Source organism: Numida meleagris, chromosome 1, assembly GCF_002078875.1.
Source record: "Numida meleagris isolate 19003 breed g44 Domestic line chromosome 1, NumMel1.0, whole genome shotgun sequence".
In the NCBI taxonomy this organism is placed as follows: Eukaryota; Metazoa; Chordata; class Aves; order Galliformes; family Numididae; genus Numida; species Numida meleagris.
The window spans coordinates 9,264,567-9,289,339 of NC_034409.1; the positions used below are offsets into that span (position 1 = coordinate 9,264,567).

General features: G+C 34.6%; 1 protein-coding gene across 1 annotated transcript in view; it reads left to right on the forward strand.

Annotated features, from left to right (window-relative positions):
* SEMA3E (semaphorin 3E) overlaps positions 1 to 24,773 on the forward strand; it is a 137,119-nt gene that overhangs the window by 69,055 nt on the left and 43,291 nt on the right. The window contains exons 3-4 of the mRNA XM_021384726.1: positions 3,352 to 3,411; positions 8,921 to 9,040. Coding sequence (XP_021240401.1) covers positions 3,352 to 3,411; positions 8,921 to 9,040 — 180 coding nt within the window. The remainder of the gene's footprint in view (positions 1 to 3,351; positions 3,412 to 8,920; positions 9,041 to 24,773) is intronic.

Below are 24,773 nucleotides of genomic sequence, written 5' to 3' on the forward strand. Positions count from 1 at the left end.
ACAGAGAAGGATAACCGTCGATTATACTTTTTCTCTTGTAGAAAGGAAATTAAACTGTACTCCCTATTTGTCCAAAAACTCTTTACAGGTAGTTGTTCTTCATAGCTGCTTCAAAATGTTCATGAAGGGCTTGCTATTAAGGGAAACCTTCCTACATAAGCTTGCGCAGAGAAGTTTCAACTTGCAGTTTCTTGTGCAGTATGAGATAACTTCAGATTAGGATTTATGTAGCCATTGCAATACATAATAGAACCTCAACAATTTATCCTGCCTTTCTTACCCCTGGTAAAGCTAGCTGTATTTCCACTCTGGAGCTGGCTGAACACAAGGCCTTGCTTGCATCTCCTTTGAATATCACACAGGAAAATATGCAAGTGGAAATAAGAAGCACATAATTTAGCAGTGAGCTTGATTATTCCCTGGAATTAATTCCCAAGAGGTAAGGTGATATGTATGTTGGTACATAAAATATATATCACACAAAATCAGTTATTTTTTTCAGAATTTGTGCCTCAGACAAAAACAATCTATGTGTTCATTAAGCACAATTTACTAACTCAAAACAACAGCCAGAAGGTTGAATTGCTTAATTGCCCTGTCATATTCTAGAGTTCAGACTAGCTAACACTGTAGTCCATTTTGGCTAACAGTGCTATAAAGTTCATATAATTTCCTGAAATTAGTTTTCATTAGACATGCTATCTTGTTTTTTGAGACTAGTGACTGAACAGGAAAGCTGTTTGGAGATATTAATTAGGATTCCAGATCCAATTAAATTTTGTTTCCTCTCTGAATTTACTCAGCAGCTATCATTTGTACTGCCCTGTAATTTCTTTTTTTTTCTTTTTTTTTAATCTATAAAGAGTATATTTAAACACAGCTTTTTTTCTATCTCTTCAATACAGTGCTAGAATTATACCATCCAGTTCTTAGGGATAATAGTATTGTACTGCAAGATGAGAAACTATCATTAAACAAGCAGTTTAAAAATTTACTTCGCAGTAGTCTGCAGTGGTGACAAGTTTTGAATAATTATGTCCAAACAAAAGATCAAGCTTGCAGCCCTGTGAAATCTATGTTAGTATGATGTTATTCCAGTCTAGATGCACACAAAAATTTCCCAACACTTGTGATCAACAGTTTGCCAAAAGATTTCAATCCTGGCAAAGAACCAATTCAAAGTTAAAACTGGTAGTTTTTATAACACTAAAGCATAAACATTAGGAAAGCTTACATGTGGCAAGTTAAAGGCTACCATTACAGCTGGTTAATATCTGGATATCCTTGCAGTACAAACATATCCAATTTATCCCAGTAAAGGAAAAATGAAATAATTACACAAATATCATTTAATATAATGTTACTACCTTGAGGCGTTCACTATCAATTTCTTTGCAAATTATTATAACAGACAAACCAAACGGATTTTCTGTTTTGGGGATTAAAAGAAATAAAAGCTTTTTTCTGTTTTTTTTTTTTTAATTTGCTATGACAGAAAAGTCAGAGTCTCTTTTAGCCTCTAGTCTATAAGAATTTTGAAGAGATCAAACTCTTAATGTCTATTTGTCTTGAGACCCGTAAGTGTTGTAGAAATCTACTTTGGGCTATAAACATGGATTTGTCTGAGACATAGATAAATGGCTATAGGCATCCAAGATAGATTTCTACACCTCTGCACATCTGTTGGAAAAGGTACAGAGATGACCCCTTTAATTTATCCTTTTGTTAGGCACCTTTAGCTACAACAAGCTATGATGCGTATCCCACTATGTAACACACAAAGCTGAGGCAACAGCAGATCTAGGATTTCACTTGTAGAAGACATTATGCAGGAGACAGTTTTAGAAAGCAGATCCGCGGTAGAAATGGTAGATACAGGGATACTGGATAGCTCCTGCTGGACATGAGCCTTTTGATGAGAGTAATTCACTCAGGAGGCAGAGCCCTTCACCTCTGCAAGAGACACACATCCCCCACTTCTCTTCAGAGTATGCTAAGGAACAAATCCTTGTTTACTCTGGAGCTGCTTTTCAAACTTTATGACAGTGGGTGAAAATTGAGTTATATCCTGGAGTTTTGTCTCTCTCTTAATTGTGTTTATGCATCTAATTCAGCATCCCTTAAGTGGAGAATGTGTATGTAAAATATTTTGAATAGCACTGGGACTAAGTATCCGAATACAAAAATGATCACCTACACACAATATATTTGATATTAAGTTACAGAATCAAGTGTTTCATTCATGATGTGTTTTCTCAGTTTCTTCATTCCTAACATTCTCTTGCATCACTGACAGGTAAAATGACAAAACAAAATCATTGGATGCCCCATTCTTGAAAGTGTTCAAGGCCACGTTGGATAGGGACTTGGGCAATCTGATCTAGTGGAAGGTGTTCCTGCTCATGGCAGGAGGATTGGAACTAGATGCTCTTTAAGGTCCTTTCCATCCCAAAACATTCTATGATTCTGTGATTTCAAGCACTTTCTAGTAGACCTCCACAATTTATAATTTATCTCAAATACTTAGATTTTGGGATGTTAGAATTACTTCAAGAAAACTCAATTAATACAACTGCACAAAAAGTTTAAGAGAAGGATTTAATTTAGAATAACAATAATTACACTACTGACAAAAATGTCTTAATGATGAGACATTTTTTCACACTTGATTTCAGCCAAGCTAGATATCACTGAAGTGAACATGTTTTTGTTTTCACTTTTAAAAATTCTAAGAAATGAAGTAATCATTTCAGTCTGCTCAGTCATTGTTTAACATTGTCCTCATCCAAACAAATCATGCATTTGTAATGAAGAATAAATTTTAAGCAGTAAGTAACTGAAAAAAATATTCTACTTGTGTAATTTGGCTTCACATTCAGCAATACACTGTGAAGAGCTGGTCTTATTCCCACAAGGACATTCAATGACCTCCTATAAGCCAGTTTCTTTCCTAAGTACCACTTAAAGCAGGAAATCAGCACTTCAAAATTAATGCTTTATGGGAAATTGTTGCCAGTCACTCAAAATTTATCAATGACATTTCTACTGAACTTATATAAATTGTCTAATATATTAACTTCTTTTGTATTCTCCTTGCTAGTATTAGTTTAGCTGAGTTAACCCAAGCAAAACTTTCATGACACAAAATATCTTTTTCATTATTGCATACTTATATAGATATTTAGAGGATAATTATTTGTCTTGAAGTCTGTTAAAAATGTAACAGAAGCTTGATTAAATGTAATAACGTACAGTAAAAGAATCTCACATGAGAAATAGTGGAAAAGTTTTATTAACATATCAGACTACAAATTGAATTATTTTCTATGTTTATTTGTTTTCTTTCTTTAGATACATTGGCCTAGCACACCTCTTCAAGCAGAAGAATGCATAATTAAAGGAAGAGATGCTGTAAGTATCATCTATTACAAATGGAATATACTTTAATTACAGCTTTTGCTGATCCAAAAACAAGGATTCAGGCATGTCTAACTTTCAGACAGATCAAAGCAGAGAAATAATTCTAAGTGTTACTGCTTAAAAATGTGCAACCACTACGAATATACTGAATTATTATTTTAATTGCTTTTTAAAGCATCTCATAAACAAGCAATGAACATTTTGATCATTTGAACTTTCTCCTAAAGCTTTTTCTAGTGATACCAAAGAAGGTACCTTAATAATTCCCTTCTTCCAGTTCTTTTTCTCTTTCTTTTCATACACATACAGTACTCTTCTGTGTTTAAACTTTTTTCATTCCAAATCGTTTTTAAAATTCAGACTCTCTAGAATACATTTAAAAAGCAACTAAATTATCAGTAATTATAACGTATACTTTTGCCCTATAGGTTTTCTGGCATACTAATATAAGTATTGTATTTTAATGAAACCAGAAGCTCTACTGTTCTTGTGATTCAATGTTTTAACTTTAATCATTTCCCAGAAAAAGACATGAAAGCTCACCAACACAAAGAGTCTGGTATCATTTACACCACGGGATGAAAGTTCTTCTGGATAGAAGCTCTCTATAATTTTGCAGTGCACCAAGCTCATTATCTGCAACTCATAAATACACAGTACATAAGCCACCTAATAAATCTCACAGTTGCAAGAGCTCACACTGATTAGATAATGATGATAGTTTTACAGCAGCAGTGATAGGAACATAGAAGGGCACACTGTTTTCCACAAAAGCACAGCAAACTAGCAGCCTTGATGATAACCACCACATATTCAGAGTGAAGTCTAGGAAACAATAAAAATTTTTCTTGAAGAGAAGTGTCCACATCAAGAGAATGGGTGAATCAGATGGAAAATAGTATAATAATAATTATTATTATAACAGCATAGTACATTACTCCTCACACTAACCTGGCTTAGAACTGATCATTTTGTACTTACATTAGAAATTCATTGCATTTTTCTGGATGTTTTTGAAGCCTTGAGATTTTCAGGTGCCTTTGGCTGAATATAGTGCTTTTCTGTACTATCTGAACATCATGTTAAATGAATACAAAATGTGAACTGTTTCAGCTTCAGTTTTATTTAATACTACCCATAGCCATAGGTTGTTATTACAGTTAAAGCTCTATCATCTTTCCTTCAGCTCTACACAAGAGATGTATTTTCTGATATTTTGATAATATTTGTTGGGTTAAATAAATACATAAATAGTTCTGGGTGTTCCGATGCAATGCAAAGTTTTCCCTCTCAGACTCATGAGATTCCCTAAAATTTGAAAATTTTTAAAATCCAGTCTGCTACTGTGCCTTCAAAAGTGCACTGGAATGAATGTGATCATTTAAAAAAATTAATATGTCTCCCATATTTTCCCTGTGCTGTGAAAGTTGGATGCCTCAGTTTTTAAAAACAAAAGCACAGATTTTGTAAAAAAAAAACCACAAGACTCCAGAATTGGTGTCTCTGAGAAAAAGACATTAAAATTGTGAAAGCTGGAAATATTTTAATACCAAACAGTACCGATTAATATTCTGATCCTCATGTGACTCCTAATTATGTGTGGGACAATGTGAGCGAGTATGGCTAATTAATTCCAAGGGATTCTTAGTAATTTTTATTAGCACGCTCTGTACTCAGTGTACTGCAGTTTCTCAACCCAAAAAGAAGCTAAATTGCAAACAAAACCTTTTCTATCATTTGCCTTTTCATATTCATTTTTTATAACCATCAATTAATATTGGCTTAATATTATAGCCAATAATATTATAGCTTAAAATCAACAGTTCAGCATGTGTAAGTTCTGAATTCTACTTTTCACAATATAAAGTCTTTGAGAAAAAAAAATACCCATCAGTTATCTGTCAAATACTTCTTTTATTTCCATGCTATTTCCTTATTTTCATTTGCAAAAGACCTGGTGCTAACTGCCTAAATAATATTATGCAAGACTGATATGTAATAAGCATTTCAGTGTTGAGAAACTTTATGCATTCTCTACTAGATGTATCGATATTAAACAACAGGACATTTTGGTAAGCTTTTATAACCTGTATAAGGTTATCAGTATATCTTGTAGTACTAAAACTTGAAGTATTTTAGTCATAAACACAGTTTCAGAAAACTTGCAACAGACATTTGGAAAAGCCTACTCTTAACATCTTAAACTCAGGCTATGCTTTTCTGATTCAGTTGAAGCCAGGGATGAAATCCTGCTCTCATCCAGTGTGCCAGGAAACACACCTGTTGGCCTGTGGTTTGAGAGCTTTTGACCCTTTCAATTATTGCATCAGCATTGGAAATCATTCAGAAATAGAAATCATATTCTGTTGCGATGACTAACTTTCACACTGAGAAGCTTAAGATTAATAAAGTTCCACAGATCTAGTAATGCATCTATGGAGTCTCCTAAAGATAACAATATTTAATAGTTTAAATAGGAAGTAGGAAGATGACTTATTTTAATGTTCTCCTGTGTGATGCATCTCTTCCTTCTTACCTGTATAGGATATTATTAGTGGGGCCAGCAGCAATGTCTAGTTGCTTTATGGTTCCCAGAATAGCACCCTTTCCAATTCGTATATAATTTTGATAAAGCCTAGCCATTTGGAATTACTTTTTCTATATTTGGTGTCTGTCTTATCCTGTTTTTATCTGCAGAAAATGTCAGGCATTTCTATGAAGATGCGCAGGAAAAAAGAATCTATAACCCATGCAGAGAGAAAAATAATCCTAAGATCTCTCTTCTTCTAAAGCACTTTTGAAACAAAGATCAAGAGCTGCAGAGATATGTGGATAACAAAAGGAAACCATGGATAAAATAGCACAACAGCACAGAGAAAGAACAGAGGGTTATAAGTCAGGAAGGTCATACTTGGGCAGGGAGGGAGAATGAGGAAGAGCATTAGTGCTAAGTGAAGCATCTATTTAAAAATTACAAAGCATCCTTCATGTTACCGTTCCACTGCTGCTGTTTACAAAATATTTGTGAAGCACAAGCAAAATGGATATTTCTGTCTTTGTGTGCTAATTGGTGTCCTGATGATGTCATCCCACTAAGCTCATTTCTCCTCTGTCTGTCAACTGACATATCGGGGTTTTTTTCAGTGGGTCTAAAAAATCCTGACCAGGTGAGAGACTGCACAGAAGACAATTTTTTTTTAAGTTTCCAGAAACATGTGATATTAAACAAGTTTCATTTGTCCTTTGCATAGACATATTTAATTATATAACAGGTTACATGCCTGTGTAGGTTACCTGCTTCCTTTAAAGATTCAGTGAATGACTGAGGTTGAAAGGGAGCTCTGGACGGCATCAGATCCAAGCCCCCTTGGTCAAGCAGGAACACCTAAAGCAGTACCTGCTGCACCAATGCCCAGTGTGGTTAAAGTCTCCTATGAGAATCAGATCCTACGAATGTGAGGCTCCTATCTATCTGCAGAAGGCCTCATCCATTCATTGTACCTTTTCAGGTGGCCCGGAACATGAATCAATGATAATGTCACCTATCCCTGTCTTCCCATTAATCTTAACCCACAAACTCTCAGTTGGCTCCTCATCCGCCTCCAGGCAGAACTCAATGCATTCTAACTGCTCTCTCACATAAAGGTCAACACCCCTTCATCATATCCCCTTCCTATCCTCCCTAAAACGCCTGCATCCTTCCATTGCAATGCTCCTTCATGGCAGCCATCCAACCAAATCTCCATGATCGCAGCAAGATCATAGTGTTGCAACTGCATGCAAATCCCTAACTCGTCATCTTTATTGCTCCTACTGCATGAATTAGTGTACAGGAACTCATGAGAGGCACTCCAGATTGTTGGGTTCCTAGAAAGGTTTTGGGTGATTTCTCCCTAATGGTTCCTGGTACGTACTTCCTTGCTTACATTTAAGTGCTGAAAGTGATCCCTTTTTGTTGATTTTGTGTTCCAATTCCTGTCACATCACTATATGTCCATGCTCATTGATCTTGTCCATCACTCCTTCACAGGGTTGCTGATTACTCTCTCTTCCCCATTATTTTGTTTTAAGCCCTTATCTTTGAGTCAACCATACTATTGGCAAAAATAACTTCTCAATTACCATGATATATTCTCTCATTGAAAGGCTAAGGAGAAGCATATAACAAAGGATATTTTTTCCGTATGATTCTTTTTTTGTTGTTGTTTCATAAATTTTAAGACTTGCGCTGAATGATGCAAAGGACTGAAGAAAGAAGAAAGGCAGTTTCTTAGTTTTGAATCTAATGTGGCTATGTGAATTCTTTCCATGGCTCCACCACAGACTTATTCTCTGGGACATTAACTTTACATGGTGATTAAGACCCAAGATTTTTCTCATCTAGTCTGAAAACCGGAGTGAAGGAGAGAAAAATTTCCAAAATGAAATTCCCCCACTCTCTTTTGCACTTCTTTAATTTTAGGATAGATTTATTTGCTTTTTGGAGATATATGAGCTTCTTCACTGACTACTGAAAGAGACTAGAAGAAAAGCTTAGATTAGAACTGAAAACTTTAGAATAGCTATAGTTAGCTGAGATTAATCTCATTACAATTGTCTTACATTTGGTATTACCATCTTAAAACCCAGGATCTGAGTAGCAGAAACATCACACAACTAAAGAAAATGAACAGAATTTTTTTTCCAAACACAGAAAATACTGCATAATCCTAAACACCCTGATAAACCAAGTCAGTGGAGTCCCAAAACAAATAGATAGCTTTATTCAGTCTCTGTTTCCAGTTTAGCAAAGGAAGGGTAATGACCCCACAACTCAAAGCAATGCTTGTAATTTTGTTAATCGTAATATTTATGAAGATGCAAATACACTAATGTGTCCCAGGGTATTGCCTTGGGGGAAATGAATGATTTATTCTTCAAAGGAGGGCTTGAATGGTGGAACTTAAAAAAGCATGAGGCTATACAATATAAAAAGTATTGATTAGCAATGCATTATAGATGAAAAAAAATATGCAGTGGTCTTATGGAAAAAGAAAAAAGTGTTACTTTCTTGAGATAAAGTTCATTTAACTTGACAGATAAGCCATTTGTTGATTGTTCACATCTCCGCTCTCAGTTTAATGCCTAGTGTATCTAATAAAAGTTAAGAAAACAAATATACAAATATCTAGATTTGTGAAATGTATCTGAGATTAAAGAAGCACAAAATATGTTTTATAATTTAATAACTCCTGATAAGTGCCTAGAGTGAGTTGTGATAAATCAGAGCTCTAAATTTCTAAATGCGTTGTAAGTGTCCATTCATGGATTTGGTGACATTGAAGTACTAGTATAAAGTGAGAGAACTAAAATTTTATAAATAACAGAAAAGAAATTCTCAGTATGCAGAGCATCATCTGACATCACCTAAGTTATTAAAAAAAAAGAAAGGTATTTTACTTTTTATCATTTTTAACAGAAATGCTAAGATTTTCCTGTGCTTATATTTTTTGTGAACTAGGACGAATGTGCTAATTATGTCCGTGTCCTTCACCGATACAACAGAACACATCTTCTGGCTTGTGGAACAGGAGCTTTTGATCCAGTTTGTACCTTTATAAGAGTTGGACATCCATCAGAGGTAAGAAATCTGTTTTACAGTAATGATTCTTCTGCTCTATATTCCAGCAAAGCCTCTATGGTTAAAAATAAAAAATTAAATTGAAGTGCTGGGAGTTCTCATACAGATCATACGGGAGATAGTTTCCCAAATGAAATGTGATGGTTGTCCAAAATTGAGAATAGGGTAACTCATTAATGACTGAAGTTATATTTTGGAGAATGAGGCAAAGAACTTCAACTTGATATTTTTTTTGTTTTAGGAAATACTGTACTGTACTACACATACTTAGTTGAATGGAACCTGGAATATCTTAATTGCTTTTATTGAATTCAGCTTCTTATTGTTGATCATATTCAGAAAGTATGTGTTAGCTCCTTAATGACAATTTTAACTGTGTGAAATCGTATTGATTAGACCAGGATTAAAGCACTAAATGCACCAATCTCTCATTTTAAATATACTCAGGCAGTTAACCTACTCCAAGTTATACTAATAAACTATGTATTACAACATGGACACCAAAATGCTGACTGACTGATCTTGCTTACATCCTGCTCGTGTGTATAGTCTAAAAAAAAATTGGAATTAATGAGTATACTCTGAAATTCCCTACAAAAACAAACAAACAAAAATAAATAAGAGAAGCCTTCTTGAGGGATTGAATTTCTCCACTTATTATAAGACTGAAACTGTGAGTAAAGGTATAAATTATATTCCTAGGTGTGAACCTTGGAAATCCAGATGGAAATACAAAAATTGAAATTCAATGTGGAAATTGAACACTTAAAACTATCCCTTACATACACTTAGTAACACTGAAGAAATTGTTTGTTCTACTATAAGGTAAAACAACTGGTAGGGAATCCCATTGTTTATCCAAACAGCCATGAATTTGGAGGAATAAGATACCAGAGAGGCACATGTTATGACCACTTTTAGGAATCTGACTGGAGATTCCTGGTTATGCAGCTTTAAGAGGCACTGGATAATGGTCTGGTTTAGTTGGCTCATGGTTAGCAACATCTCCCAGTAAATCTCAACATCTGTCATGGAGCATCATTCAAGAGAGTTCATGCTTCCCCCAGTGCCAGCTGTAGGATTTTCAAAGTAATTGCAATTTTAGTAATTTGCTTTACAGATTGGTTTAATTTTGTGTACAGTATTCATAAAATAATATAGAATGAACAATGAAGACCAAACTCACTGATGATCATGAGAAAAAGTAAAGCTTCAAAATAGTCACAAGTGCTTTTCTTTGCCTTTCCAAATATTTCAGAACATTTGCCAAAATTTTTAAGCTACATTATAAAGAATCTGCTGATGTGTATGTATATAAAATGAAAACAAGAATACATTATATTTAAAGTTTTATGCAGATGAACTTACAGAAACTGGAAGAAGTCTGCTATATCCCAGAAAATTAAAGGTTGGTTTTGAATTATGTTGTATAAGTTTATGATCTGGCTACCTTCATTTGAGAAAGAAACTGCAAATATACATTACTTTGTTTCTTTGTTGTTAATGAAGCTGATGGTGTTTTTTTTATTATTGTTTGTTGCCAAACTTTTATCTTGTTTTGTGTGACTTCCTGTATTTAAATATGCAACTACAAAGTGGATGTTCTTCCAGCCCACTCCAATCCACCCCACTCCTAGTTATTCTATACCAGAATTACTCCGTTTCAGCTTAAGTTCTCCAAACAATCTGGTTTTATTCTGTCTTTTACATCACACTTTAATTGTCATTCCACATTTAGCTGACAGTTTTGTGCCTAGCAAGTCATAGAAGCTGTATTTCATACTTTTCTCATACCTACAGTGTTGTTTATTGATTAACCGGTCAGAACATCAGGAAAGCAAAGGACAGAGGCTAGAGTTGATTTAAAATATGCAGTTGACTCAAATAAATATTAATCACAGGTGTATTTTTTTTTATAAACTCTACTCCTTATATGTTAATAAAGCATTTCCTTCAGATATATATATACTTTGAATCATCTTTTCTGAGTAAACAAGGATACCTTTGAAAAATGAAACTAGAACCACACACAACATCAGCAATGAGGATCCAATCTGTGCTGTGCACCATCATCTGCTGTTAAAATCAGCAGCACTCGGTAGTTAAGAACCCATTACAGGACTTATATTTGATGCTATCTGACATCTGACACTGTCTTCTAAAATTCTGGAACTAAATGATAAGCAATTATTAAACAAAGAAACTCTGAATGTCTTTGCTCATATTATGAACCTTGTGTCAGGCTTCCTGGAATAGGTTAAAGGAAGCAGTGCCTGTATATTTAGGAACTCTATTTAATCAACAACCTAATAAAGATAGAAACAAAAAAAAAAAATGAGAAGCAAAATTTTTATATAAGAATGTGTGGCTCATGATTCCCCCCTTTAGTATCACTGTCTTTTCTTTCCTTCTTTTTGTTTATTATACTCATATGTAAAACTGAAGTTCTAAAATTTTACCCACACTGAAGTCATGGGAAAAATACCATTTTTCTGTTTGTGTAGCCCAACAGGAAACATATTTGCTACACTAGGAGCTATAAGTAGTAGCCATACCGGTTTCCCTTATCTGAAAATTTGACCATAGGATTAAAAAAGACAGGTGCCATGTATATGGTAATTTAAAAATAACACATGGTATGTGGTTGAGTAGGCAAATTGTAATCTTGCAGGATAAGAATATCATGTAACTGCAGAAAGTAAAGGAACCAAATCTGTCCTCAGAAAATTGCAATTTAAACTCTGTTGATCTCTCCACTGAGAGTGTCCTGAGAAAGTAACTTCAAATTACTGTCCTTCAACTTCCTCCACCTCAGCTCTCTTGTCTCTTTCTGTCTGACTTTCATGGAAGGAGAATTATAAATGATTGGCAGCTGCTCCCTAAAGTCTTTAGGTCCAGCCATAGAAATAGCCTAATCTGGGAATACAGCGATCCTTACATGGCACTGCTGGTTCATAGCCAGGCTCAGCTGGAGACTCGACAGCATTATATTCCTTGCATTTTTCTGAATTCATTTTTACTACTAAGTATAGTTGTACAGAAACAACTTCTGAACAAAATGTCTTTATGTAGTACAAGGTATATTTGAGGCTTATGTACATTCTTTGAACAATAATGTTTTGCAGACTTCTGAACTCATAAAGTGTAAAAGGAAAAGAATCATAATACCAGACTTCTCTGTATCTGCAAATCTAGCTATCAAAGCACATAAAGCTAGATTTACTCTTCCATGTGGAATTATGAATCAGCATAGAAGAAATACATGCTTTGTGCTTCCTACCTTAAACCTTAAAGTTTCAGTATTGCTTCCTGAGCTAATTTTCCAAGCAAGACGTGACCTTTTCTGTAAAAAAAAAATTCAGGGTTCTTGAATTGTAATGCATATGGTAATAACAATTAGAGATGTACGCATTAAAAACTTGACAAAATAGTAGGACTATGTATTCTGAAACCTTCAGCCTTGCAATTTACTGTACAAGCCTCCAATTGAGGCTCTTGTTCTTCAGGCTCAGTAGTCTCACACTGCAGAAAAATGTATTCTGTTACTGGTTAATAATGAATGTTTACATGAATTCATCCATTTCTGAATAGATGTTTGGTAAGCAAATGAAGCATTACAGCTCTTCCTTTGGACTGTGATAATATCCTAAAGCCATGTTCATGACTGTATTCATACTGTATGGTATTCTCTATCCCAATCAATATTTAGCATGTTTTTGTGAGGTGCGTGCCAGCTTACGAAAAGGAGTACTCCTGCCTCTTCTGTAAGTCTTACATTCTTATTCAACTACAAATTCATACTTCCTCATCAAAAACAGTCTTGAGCTGTGCCTTGCAATAAACTGGGCTGCTATCAACAAGCACTGAAGCCAAAAGGAGACCTTTGTCTCAAAACCAGGAAGAATTTTGTTGTCTAATTGGTGAATCATTACTCCTTGGAAATTACTGGAAATCAGATCCTTTAAGTTTCTCAAAAAATGCACTAGGATGTCCATTCCCATACACAGTCTTTCTAGAAAATATTAATCTAATTTAGCATGCAGTAACTGAAATCTTTCACAATGAAGTTTTAATAAGATATATTACGCATTTGAATTCTTCTTACATGTTTTTTTATGGCTTATAGAAATATCACAATACTAGTTATTTCAAGAGCGCTTAAATAGTTTTTAGTAATTTTTAATTATTTCAATTAAATATTTAAAATAATTATACTTGAGCATGTTACTCATATAAACCAACAAGTAATATTGATTGGATTCAACCTCAAACTTGTGTTCTGTCATCAGAATATAAACAAATATATTTTTCAAAATCAAATTACATATAACTTTCATGATACAATACGTACCCTTTTGAAAGATTAAACACATAACAGATTAAAGCTGTTATTTTACTTTAAGATAGATTTAATTCATTCTGCTCTGGATTTCCAGTCTGTTCACTTTAGTAAGGCTGTTGCCAGATATTACCTTTCTAAAAATATACAATTATAGTCACTGACAGTAACAAGCAGCTTTTTATCTTTTTCTCTCTAATTACTTTGACTCTGATGAACGTTGCCTTCCAAATTCTAAACATTTCAGCAAATTAACCAACATTCTTGTGTCATTTAGAAATAAATTACAAATAGGTGAAAATATAATTGCTGACTGCAGAAAGAACAACTAAGCTGGTGTCACCAAGAGCATACTACATATTTTTTACCTACAAAACACAAGGCTATCGCCAGCCACTAAAGGAGCTCATTATCACCGACTTTATGAAATACTTTCAAATGTTAAAAAGGTTATTTAGATTAGAAAAGCTTGGGTCTGTATTGGTCTATCATCCAGAAATGAATTTTCTTCATCTCGTTACAATTACATTTTTTCAGAATGTGTGAACAAAGCAAGAGTCAGAGACCATCCAACCTAAATTTCCTATGATGCAACCAATGTGTCCTTCACACATATTTTGTGAGGACAAATCTGAGATAATTCTTTAAATCAAATACAGAAGAGGAAGGAAAGTAAAAAGAAATAAATTACTCTGCCTTCATTCTCAACAATTGTCATGCTTGCTGCTTTTGATGCCACTAGGAAAATGAAAAAGAGTGAAAAAAAAATTAAATATACATATATAAAATAAAATATAAAATAAAACATCTGCCATCCAGTTTATTATTTTTCCATTTGTATACACTCCTCCATTTTTTCAGTAGAAGTGTACTGGAAGAAATGCTTTATATATATATATCAGTTTTTGTTTCTTCACATGTATTTGCTAGTAAAGCAGAACTCCTGTACTATTGTGAATAGCTCAGGATACTGTAGGTGAATTATTATGAACCTTAGACTAAGATGCACACTGCAGATATATCTGCAGTCAACGTTTTTTGCCTTAATAAGCTATCAAGGTCTTAGTGGTGCTCCAGAAGCTCTTTAGAGGTCTTTAGACTGCCCAAGTAATGAATAAATGAAGCATCTTTAACAAGTCCAGAACAGAGTTCCATTAAATACAGGTAAAGATATTAATCAGCTTCCATAGGACCTGCAAAATGAGTGGAAATTTCAAAAGAAAACAATGTGCAGAAGTAGTATCCTCAGTTTTTACAGTCTATAAAGAGAAAAGACACAGCTGATTTCTATGGAGCGTGCCACTGCATGAGAAACCTGTTGAGGGGATAGAAGTTGTGGTATACAACTGTAAATTAGAAATATGAGGAGAAGCTGAAGGATCTGGGGTTGTTTAGTCTGGCAGAGAAGAAGCTGAGGGAAGATCTCATTGCTCTCTACAGCTACCAGAAAGGAGGCTGCAGAGAGAAGGATGTTGGTCTTTTCTCAAGTGATGTGATAGGACACAAGCAAACACTCTCAAGTTGTACCAGGGGACATAAAGATTTGGATATCAAGAAGAACTTCTTCACAGAAAGGGTGGCCAAGCATTGGAACAGGATGCCCAGGCATCTGGTGGAGTTGCGGTCCTTGGAGGTATTAAAGAAATGTGTGGAAGTGGCACTGCTGGATATGGTTTGGCAGTGGACTTGCAGTGTTAGGCAGATGGTTGAACTCATGATCTTAATGATCTTTTCCAACTTAAATAATTCTATAATTCTCTGATCAAGAATTTTTCTTCAAGGACAATTGTACATTGTGTTTACATCTTTCATTGAGCTGTACAGTGAGCTGGCAGAGTACCATTTTCAACATCTCATGTACTCATTAAACTGCCTACAGTTGTGTTTCTCCACTTCAGAAGGCTGATGACTAAGTCATCCTTTCCACAAAATGCACTAGTGGCTTCAGAGAGCCAGTGTCCGGATTCTAACATGCTCCTTACTAACCTATTTCTTTTTCAGCTAGTCTGATGGAATTCTGCTTGTCAGGGAATTGCAATGCTAAACTCCAAGTCTCTATTAGAAAGGAACAGCCTTTAGTGAAGTCATAGGTGTACCTGTTTGGAGAACAGTTGATTCAGGCTGGAGTTTCTCCCTTCTTTCCAATCTATGTTTCCCTTAATTGTTCATTGGATTTTGGGAGGGATACTTATTTTTCAAATTCAGAACAAAAATAAGATTCAACAGTGCAGTAAACTTTACCCCAGACAAACAGAGGCAAAATAAACCCCTCAGTTCTTGCTTTAACAAACTGGAGTAAATTGACATAGAAGTTAAGAAAGAATGTTCAAGTCGTATCTTAGTTTAATTTTTACATGACATAACTATTCTGTTCTTGATCAGTATTGGTAATGTCATAATTATTTCACCTTTTTGTTAAGGAACAAATTTATATACATATTTATGTATATTATTTCAGGATATTGTTTCTGACGTATCTTTTTATAATCAAAACAAAATGATCTGCCCAGTTATTCCCTCTCCATGCTTTTTCCTATTACTCATCTCAGCTCTCAGTTTGCAGAGGATTAAAGAGTAGGAACATCTGGTTTCACTTACCAAACAGAAGTGGGTGTTGGTCAGTCCCTTATTACACAGAATGTGTGACAAATTCTTACCCTGAAAATATTTGCTCAGAGACACAGTGTTCCTCTTTGGAAGGATAAAAAGCTACCAGTTAGAAACTGGTATCCACTAAATCTTCACATTATCAGAACAATCTATTTATGGAATTAAATCAGCAGTGATAAATGCTATGAAATTGCTTATTTACTGCAGTTCTTTGTATCTATACTTTATGTGAAACAATTTAGATGATCTTTAAACTGTTGCCAAGAGTTCATGTATGTAAAGTGATATCAACTAATAAAACTACTGTCATAGATTTATTTTATTTTTTTTTTTACCAGAAATGATTATATCATTGAGTCTGAATGTCCATCTTACAGGCTGTGAAACTGCAACATCCAAAAGCCCTAAATTTTATTTCAATTAAAACACTTCAGGTTTTGGAAGTTAAATATGTGTATTACAAAAGAAATTAAAATGCCACCTAAAATCATGGGAAGCAGGAAGTTTATTAGGTGGCATTACCCCTATGCTCATAGCAAACAACAGAAGTGCTTTGCTGTAACAGGAAAAAACTAAAAAACAAAGATCAAATTAACCCAAACTGTAGATGTATTTCTTATTGAATTCAAACTTACCTATGTATTCCTGCGAAAATGTGTACGAAGTAGCCAAGCAACATGTGAAATAATTTTCTGCCCCAGTTTAAAGAACAACCCCATCTTCAAATCTCGCCAGTCTCTGATCTTTTTCTGAAAAGATAAATATCGTCTTGTAACACAAAAAAATGTCCTTCCCAGTCAATGCATGTGTCTCTGTGTGAAATTCAAGCTCATGATATATGGCTGTAATAATTATTTTAATGAATGATTGGATATGTGAGTCATCCGTAAGGGTAATAAAGAAAGGGAAAATCTCTTCCCCTGAGTTGTTTGCAAGGAAAGGGATAATGAGTGTTGCATAAATAGAAACAGGGGCCAGAAAGCTTTACAAGAACATTTTGTGTGGTCAGTCACATACTGCATGGATGATTGCTCCCAAATATTGAATTAAAACATTCAGGAAATTATGCATTATCATTTTAAATAATCAAAATAATGACAACTCCACTCTTTCACTTAGAAAACTTCCACTTACTCAAGGCTAAATTTATCTAACATCAGCTTCCTGCCTTTAAACCTTGATATGCCTATGATAGCAAACTTGAAAAGTCTCTCATTATCTTTTCAAAATCTTTTCCATGTATAAGTACCTATACACAGAGATCAAGCTACCTCTTCACTTTTTTGATAAGCTGAATAAATATAGCTCCTTAATCCTCCTATCACAAGGATTCCTCAGTCATATTTGTGTCCTTCCTCTGAACTCTGCAGTATTTTTAAGTGTTCTGGAAGGGCACGCACTACAGCCAGACAAGCTATTTGATGAGGCAAGGTCACTTCCCTACTTCTGTTTGAGATTCCTCTTTCCGTAGACTCAAGTGCTGAGTTCATGGCACAGCATCACACTGAGAAATCTCATTTTTATATTTTGGCACTTGATTCAAAGCTACTCTCTGGAGCCCAATTTTTTCCCAGTTAACTTTATACTTAATTAAGACACCTAATTAGGTAGGAGTCACATACAAGAAGATGAACAAAGATTTCTAGAAATGCTTGTCATTGTCAGCTGTAATAAGGCACCCAGGATATCCAAGATACTAAGTGAGATACTTCAGTCTAATGCTGGAAGGTAGCCTGACTGAACATGGATCTGAGCCTTCACAATTTAAAGCATTCTTATGACAAAAAATGGTGTTCCTTTTTTCCAGTATATAGCACTTTGGATACAAATGTATTGAAATTTACTTTGTCAGCTTCTAAACTTCAACTCAATGTTTAGATCACCCAATGACACACTAAGTACCCATTATTTTTCATTATTTATGCCTCATCAGTCTTTTTCTGTCATTTGTAAACTTTACCATAAATAAGTAGTACTCTTGTTTAAATCACTCTTAAATCATAGAATCACCAAGGTTGGAAAAGACCTCCAAGATTATCCAGTCCAACCATCCAGCTACCACCAATATTTCCCAGTAAACCATGTCCCTTAGTACCACATCTAAACATTTCTTGAACACCTCCAGGGCAGCCTGTTCTAGCACCTGGCAACTCTTTGGAGAAGAAATTTTTTCTAATATCCAACCTGAACTCCAAGGTGCAACTTGAGGCCATTCCCTCTCACCCTATCATTAGTTACATGGGAGAAGAGGCCAACTCCCACCTCACTACAACCTCCTTTTAGACAGTTGTAGCATTATAAGGTCACCTCTGAGCCTCCTTTTCTCTAAAAGAAACAATCCCAGTTCCCTCTGCCACTCTCATAAGCCTTGTGCTTCAGACCCCTCGTCAAATAAATAAACAAATAAATCAACATTCTATCAAAAAGAAATCTTCAAGGAAAGAGGATTAATTGATGTGTACCTAATAGCAACTACATTTTAATATATATCTCCAGTTTACATTCCTTAACAATTTCACAATGCACATTATTTCATCAAACAGCTATATACAGTCAAATGCCTCAGAGAAATCCAAATATTCTGTATTGGTACAGTTGTTCTTATTTGTCAGTCTTAGACGTTGCAATAGACAACAGGTTTGTTTGACAGTACTCTCTATCCAAAAAAACGGAGCAGCATTCATTATTTTTGGATTCTATCTAAATATGACTAAACAAAATTTAATTTCAATTTGGCAGAATTTACAAATTGATCAGCCACACAAAATGAATTTTCCACTGTATTAAACCTGTACTTTAAAGATTAAAGACAGGTGGCCAGGAAAAAATGAATCAACACAGAGAAATAAATAAAGCTATTAGACCAAAAACAAAGAAATATTCCACCTGTGTTGTAAATTAATGGGAATAGGTAGGTCATTCTAGTCTCTTCTACCTTTACCTATGCATCCTGGTTTCAGACAAACTGGTGTTAATGGCATAGCAATGTCAGGTTGTTGCTGAGTGGTAAGAACAAACCGAAGACCAGGCCATTTGAAGAAGAGGCACTGCCTTTATAGCACAACAGCAGGGGTAGAGTGGAGCCAGGACAGGTGGCCAGAATTAGCTATGGGTTGTTCCATACTGTGTGACACTGTGCAGAAGGCCATAAAGCTGAGAGGAGTTGGCTGAGGGTGCAGCTGCTATCTGCTTGGGATGCTGTGGGGCATCTGTTGGTGGGGGTAGTGAGAGGTGAGACCTCATTGGCAGGTTGTGAGTAATTGTATTGCAGCTATATGTATTGCTATAATTGCATTTTTTTTCCATCTTTTCTCTTCTGTTTTAGAAAACAGCTTTTGTCTCAACCCACGAGTTCTATTTTGTTTCCTATTCTCTCCTTCATCCCACTTGGGGGAGTGAGTGAATGGCTGCTGCTGGCTTAACCCACAACACTATCAGAGAAAGTATATTTCTAAGAGAGGTTACCTTGTGAAGTCTATGACATTCTTTGAGGAGTGAAGGTACTATACAAGTTGCTAGTCATCACAATTAAAATCAGCAAAAATTGAACAATGACAGGATTTAGGTAATATTTTTGCAGGTTTATAAAATCTACCCTAAATATTCTATAAGTCTTCTATAACTTAAGACTCTTTTTAACTTGAGATCTATCCAAGAAAATTATTCCAGACTGAAAAATGAACTAAAAAGAGGTATTTGTAGTTCATGTGCATCATAAAGAGCAAACAGCTGAAGGCTCCTCAGTGAGTGGATCCAATCCCTTGCCCTTTCTTCCAGAATCCATACTTTTGCCATGCCTTCCTGGAACTTTTCAGGTCTGTTGGCTATCTGAGGCTCCAAGTCCATGGAAATGAAAAGCGCTTTTCCACAGCCATTCCTAGTTCAGCATACTCATTTTCTTCTCTGTGCCCAATATATCTGTTCCTCTATTCATCACCAATGGCAATTAATCTAATCTCAAACTATAGAGCTGTATCTTTCCTTTCTTCATGATTTTTGTCCCCGAATTTTTATTAATCATCAGACAAGAGGGTGTTTATCTTGTATCTGTTCTGATTTGACCCTCGCAGTCCCAAGATAAGATTAGACTGCCAAAATTGAGGAAAACTGAAGATCTTGGCTAACTATGTAAAGATGTTCTACTTAAAGACAGAAATTCCCTGCAGAATTTCCTTTGCTTTGCATTTGTACTCTCTGTAGCCCCTAGTTATAAGACTACATCTCCATGTACACCTTTTAATTATAGAGATCCCTTATGGGGTTTCAGGAACTTTCATACATACTGACCACCATACCACTGCAATGTAATCATAAATTATGTTGTTTAAGATCTTATTCTATGCCACAAGACCTTAATGAATTTATATTTACAGCTAAGGTTATGCAAAACTGTGTCTCCAAAAATTCTGACAAATTCAATCATGTGTACATAATAACTTCAAACTGCTAAGGATAGATTCCTGTGATTTCTATATGCAGTTTTTTTTTCTTTTGCCAGAGTATTTAACACGAATTAGATCACTAAAATATATTATTTCTGTCACTTTGGGGTAGATATTTTGACATAAGTCACAAATTGCTAATCCTTTAGCAAACCCAGGCATCTGTCTGACACAGCTCCAGATTTTAAACATGTCCAATGTGTCTTACTCATTTAAATGTAGAATAAAAGGCATAGACCTGAAAAATGTGAATTTTTAGGGAGGATTTAATGTCTGTAATATTTTATGCACTTTCGTCCCATAGGATGTTTGATCTTTTCAGTATGTCACTGCATAGTAAAGAGGATTGAAAACAGTTTCTCAGGAGAAATACTACCCCCCAAATAATCTTCATTATGTCAAACGGAGGAGAACTGACTATTTCAGTGAGTTCTTTGAGGGCTTTATCCTTAACAGTGCATCTCCATTTGGCTCAGAAAGTAAAAAATAGTGTAGAATGAATATGGAAGGTGTAATTTTCAAATGTATTAATCCTCTGAAAGCAGGCATAACAACTTGAGCCAGTATGTATATTTTTTACAAATTAACATTTGGAATTTTTTTTAGATCTTCTGTCATGAAGAGTTCTTCCACTGCTGGAGCACCCAAGTGTTGCTCATCCACATATCTCTGTTATGGTGATTTGCAATAGGAATTTATTAACATATTTGGAATAAACTTTTCTTTATAGAATCTCTATGGTATTGATTATTTTTCCACTAGTTTTAGATTTTTTTTATTTTTTTAATACTTCGTTGGATCAGGTACCCCTTATTATACTGGAGACTGTAATTATCAGATACTGCTAATGTATGCTTTTTTTGTCTAAATGTAGTCTTCAGTACATATAAGCTATATGGCATAAGAAGTCTTTTCAGGCCTGACAAGGTGTGTTATTTTCTGTTATGCAAAGAAAATATATTTTAGTGTTTATCTCTTCTACCACTTGCCTTCTTGATGAGGGAAACATGCAGCTCAAGGTAGGATGATGCAGTAGAGAGCTCATTTTGGAGACATATTTGAATTACTTTCTGCTGATTCACAGAAATGTTCTATGATGTTTCAAACTATCTTTTTAAAAGGGGATATCAAGGTTTGTCTTTCCCAAAAAAAGCCTCTGCATAATGTAAACAGCATGTCTGTCTGTGTCAAAATACAAATGTATGGATAAGCAAGTATACAAAGAAAAAAACACTGAAAAAATATTTTGATAATACACAAGGCAAAAGAGTATTTGTAAAATCTCATCTGTATTTATAAGAAAAATGTTATAGCGCAAAAAAAATTAAAGATGAGGTGTATTTTGTGAATTGCACTTCATTTTCTGTTGTGGTCACAAAATTTCTCTGTATTCATTTGATTTTAATTTCTTACATGAGAAAATGAATCCAGCTGCACAAGTGAAATTCTCTACAAATCTTATTGAAAATTAAAATATTTTCAAATATTTTATTGACTTTAATATAACCTAACCTAAGGAGCCGAAGAATTTACATTAGTATGCATGACTGTTTATGGTTGTACAAAATGCCAGACGTTAAAGGTGTAAGGTTAAGATTAAAACAACCTTAAAAAATCTAAGAATAATATCTGTGGGCAACAAATGCTTTCTTTCTTTATAAATAGCATATTTGCTCTATTGAATTTCTTGAAATTCTGTCTTCCACAGGACGAAGTTTGTTACTGTCTTGGAGATTTCATAAATTACATTAATTTGACAGAGCTTAAAACTGTCTATAGAGCTGCAATGGTGTCTCATTGGGTACATAAGTCAGTGAATTTTTTAAATCAGTTTTTCATAGGTGTTACTTTATTGTTTAGCTTGAGATAGTAATAGAAAAAAACAAATGGAGTGCTTGGAATCAGTGAATCCAATTATATCCCTTATTTTGTGATAAGAGTCTCATTAATTGTCCTAAAGAACAAAGGCAAAACTGCTATAGTCTTCAGTGGAAGTGCTTTGTGAGCGGACATTGCCATGCATGCAAGAGGTAATCTCACAGCTATTGTTCACCATTGTACACAAGGGCAAGGAAAACTTCTAAATATTCTCTCTTCAGAGGAGGATTGTGAAGGTCCCCATTGGGATCTCCCTCCCTCATGCACTCTGTCCATTTGCAGCTCTGGGCTTTGGACTCCAGTTCTGATACCCTTGTTGAAAGCCCAGTTTACCAGCTCACTTGTTCAGCCAGGCAGTCCACAAGGTTGTCCTTCCCTCCTTATGTCACTGTGTCCCATCCATTTCCAGTAGTATTCCTCAAGCAGGGCCGTGTAATTAAATAAGGTGAATCTGTGGTGTTCGTACTCCCCATACATTTCATACTTAAAAAACTTTTTCATTATTTCTCACAAGCAATGCACTCCTATTTTACATTTTTAGCATTTGGCTTTTGAATTTGCATAATTCAAAAAAATGAATTTTTTTGAAAATTCTTCCAAAATGTCTCCAAATATATGAAACATGAGAAATAGCTTTGCATGTAATGTCGTGCTCACTCTAAAATCATTTAATCATGAGATCATTAATACTAAGAATGAATTTTGTTCAGTGACTTGCAATAATAGGAAGTAGTATAGACAGTGTTAAGAACTACATTCGCAAAAAAAATCTGCCCTGTCGAAATACTCTAAATATGATTTATCATTTTGCAGTATAAACAGCATGGACTTCTCTAAAAATAAATAAAATAAGCCAAAAGGCATAGGTCTCCTGGAAAATATACAGCTAAGAATGTAATGAAAGATTGTGAAATAATTTAAATTTCCTTTTAAAATGACACTATGATATGTTTTACTTTATATGTTACCTGGAAAACACTAACAATTAAGAGCGGGAAAAAAATCCACTTACAGAAAATCAAATTATTTTTTTCTCATAAAAATAATATAATAGGAAATCCCAACAAAATCCTCCATATTTTTAAGCCCCTGATTTAGTTAAGAGATATGTACTTTGCATTAAAGCTGAGAATAGGCTTAGGTACTTTGCTGAATAGTAATGGAAGTAAGCATATGTTTTAAATTAATCACGTGCATTAATGCTTTCTCGAACCAGAGCAAAGCAGCACTTGGCATGAGAGAAAGCAATTTTCTGCAACAAAAGTTAAATGCAGTCTTTAAATTTTAATGGCTCCGGTTGACCTTTTCTTTCTTTATTATTTATAACATACATTCTTCTTCATTGTCTAAAATTATCAATTCATGTCAAGTTAATGGTAAAATGTTTGATGCCCTTGGAAATATCTTCTATTTCTTTTTTAAATGACATGATTATTTTAATAATACTTGAAAGTGTATAATGTTTTCTGGGTCAAAGTTATCATAAATCAAACCCAGAGCACCACTTTTTCTGAACTATATGTAGAAATTTGTAATTCCACTTCCAGTCCTACGTAGTTTTTTTTGCATTAATTTTACCCTAACCATTGAGAACACCCAGAAAATAAATTGCAATGTTTAATTGCTGTGTTGGATAATCTTTGATGAAACTGTCAGTTTTCTTGTGACATTTCTCAAAGGATTGCAATGTCACAAACAGCAAGGAGGGTTAGAATTATGGTATTATCCTTCAAAGCTGATTATTAATGTGTAACGCTTATTTCACTTTAATTGGCGTTCCATGGAAGCTGACACATTTAACACCTGATCTTCAGTTACTTGTTCCAGTGATGGGAATAATTTACTGCAACCATGGAATATTTGGTATGCTGTCCTAAATGATGAAGGTGGAAAATCTCTCTTGGAGGAGTCACTGATTACATTTAGCAGTGATTTTTCAAACAGTTTCATGCATCTGCAAGCTTTTATGAGATGTGCATCCTGTTTTGTATTGAGACAGATGAGATCCACTTAGAAACTTCTCCAGGTTAAGCTGAAATACAGATTTTTGTCTACTTTCACTGTTAGCAAGGGTTTATATATGTAAGCTACAGTTCTCATTCAGAAATTCCAGATTTTAAAATACAGATAGTAAAAGGACACCACACATGCTGTCTAATGTTTTCATTCCATGGTTATAAAGCTAACTGTATTAAACACATACATGTTATAAATGTTTGCCAATGGTTTACGGGCAGGTTTTGGCCCCATTCCGTGACTAATGGGGTGGGGGACCCATGGACCCACGCCCTGGGAAAGATAAAAGGGAAAAAGGGTAGGGAGATGGGCCTAAAAACAAAACAGCAGCAATGATCTGAGGAGAAACAAACTAATTTACTAAATAAGATATCGGAATGCAAAATAACACACTATAATACAATATAATTACAATTTAAGCTAATAAATCCAATAAAATGAGAGAGAG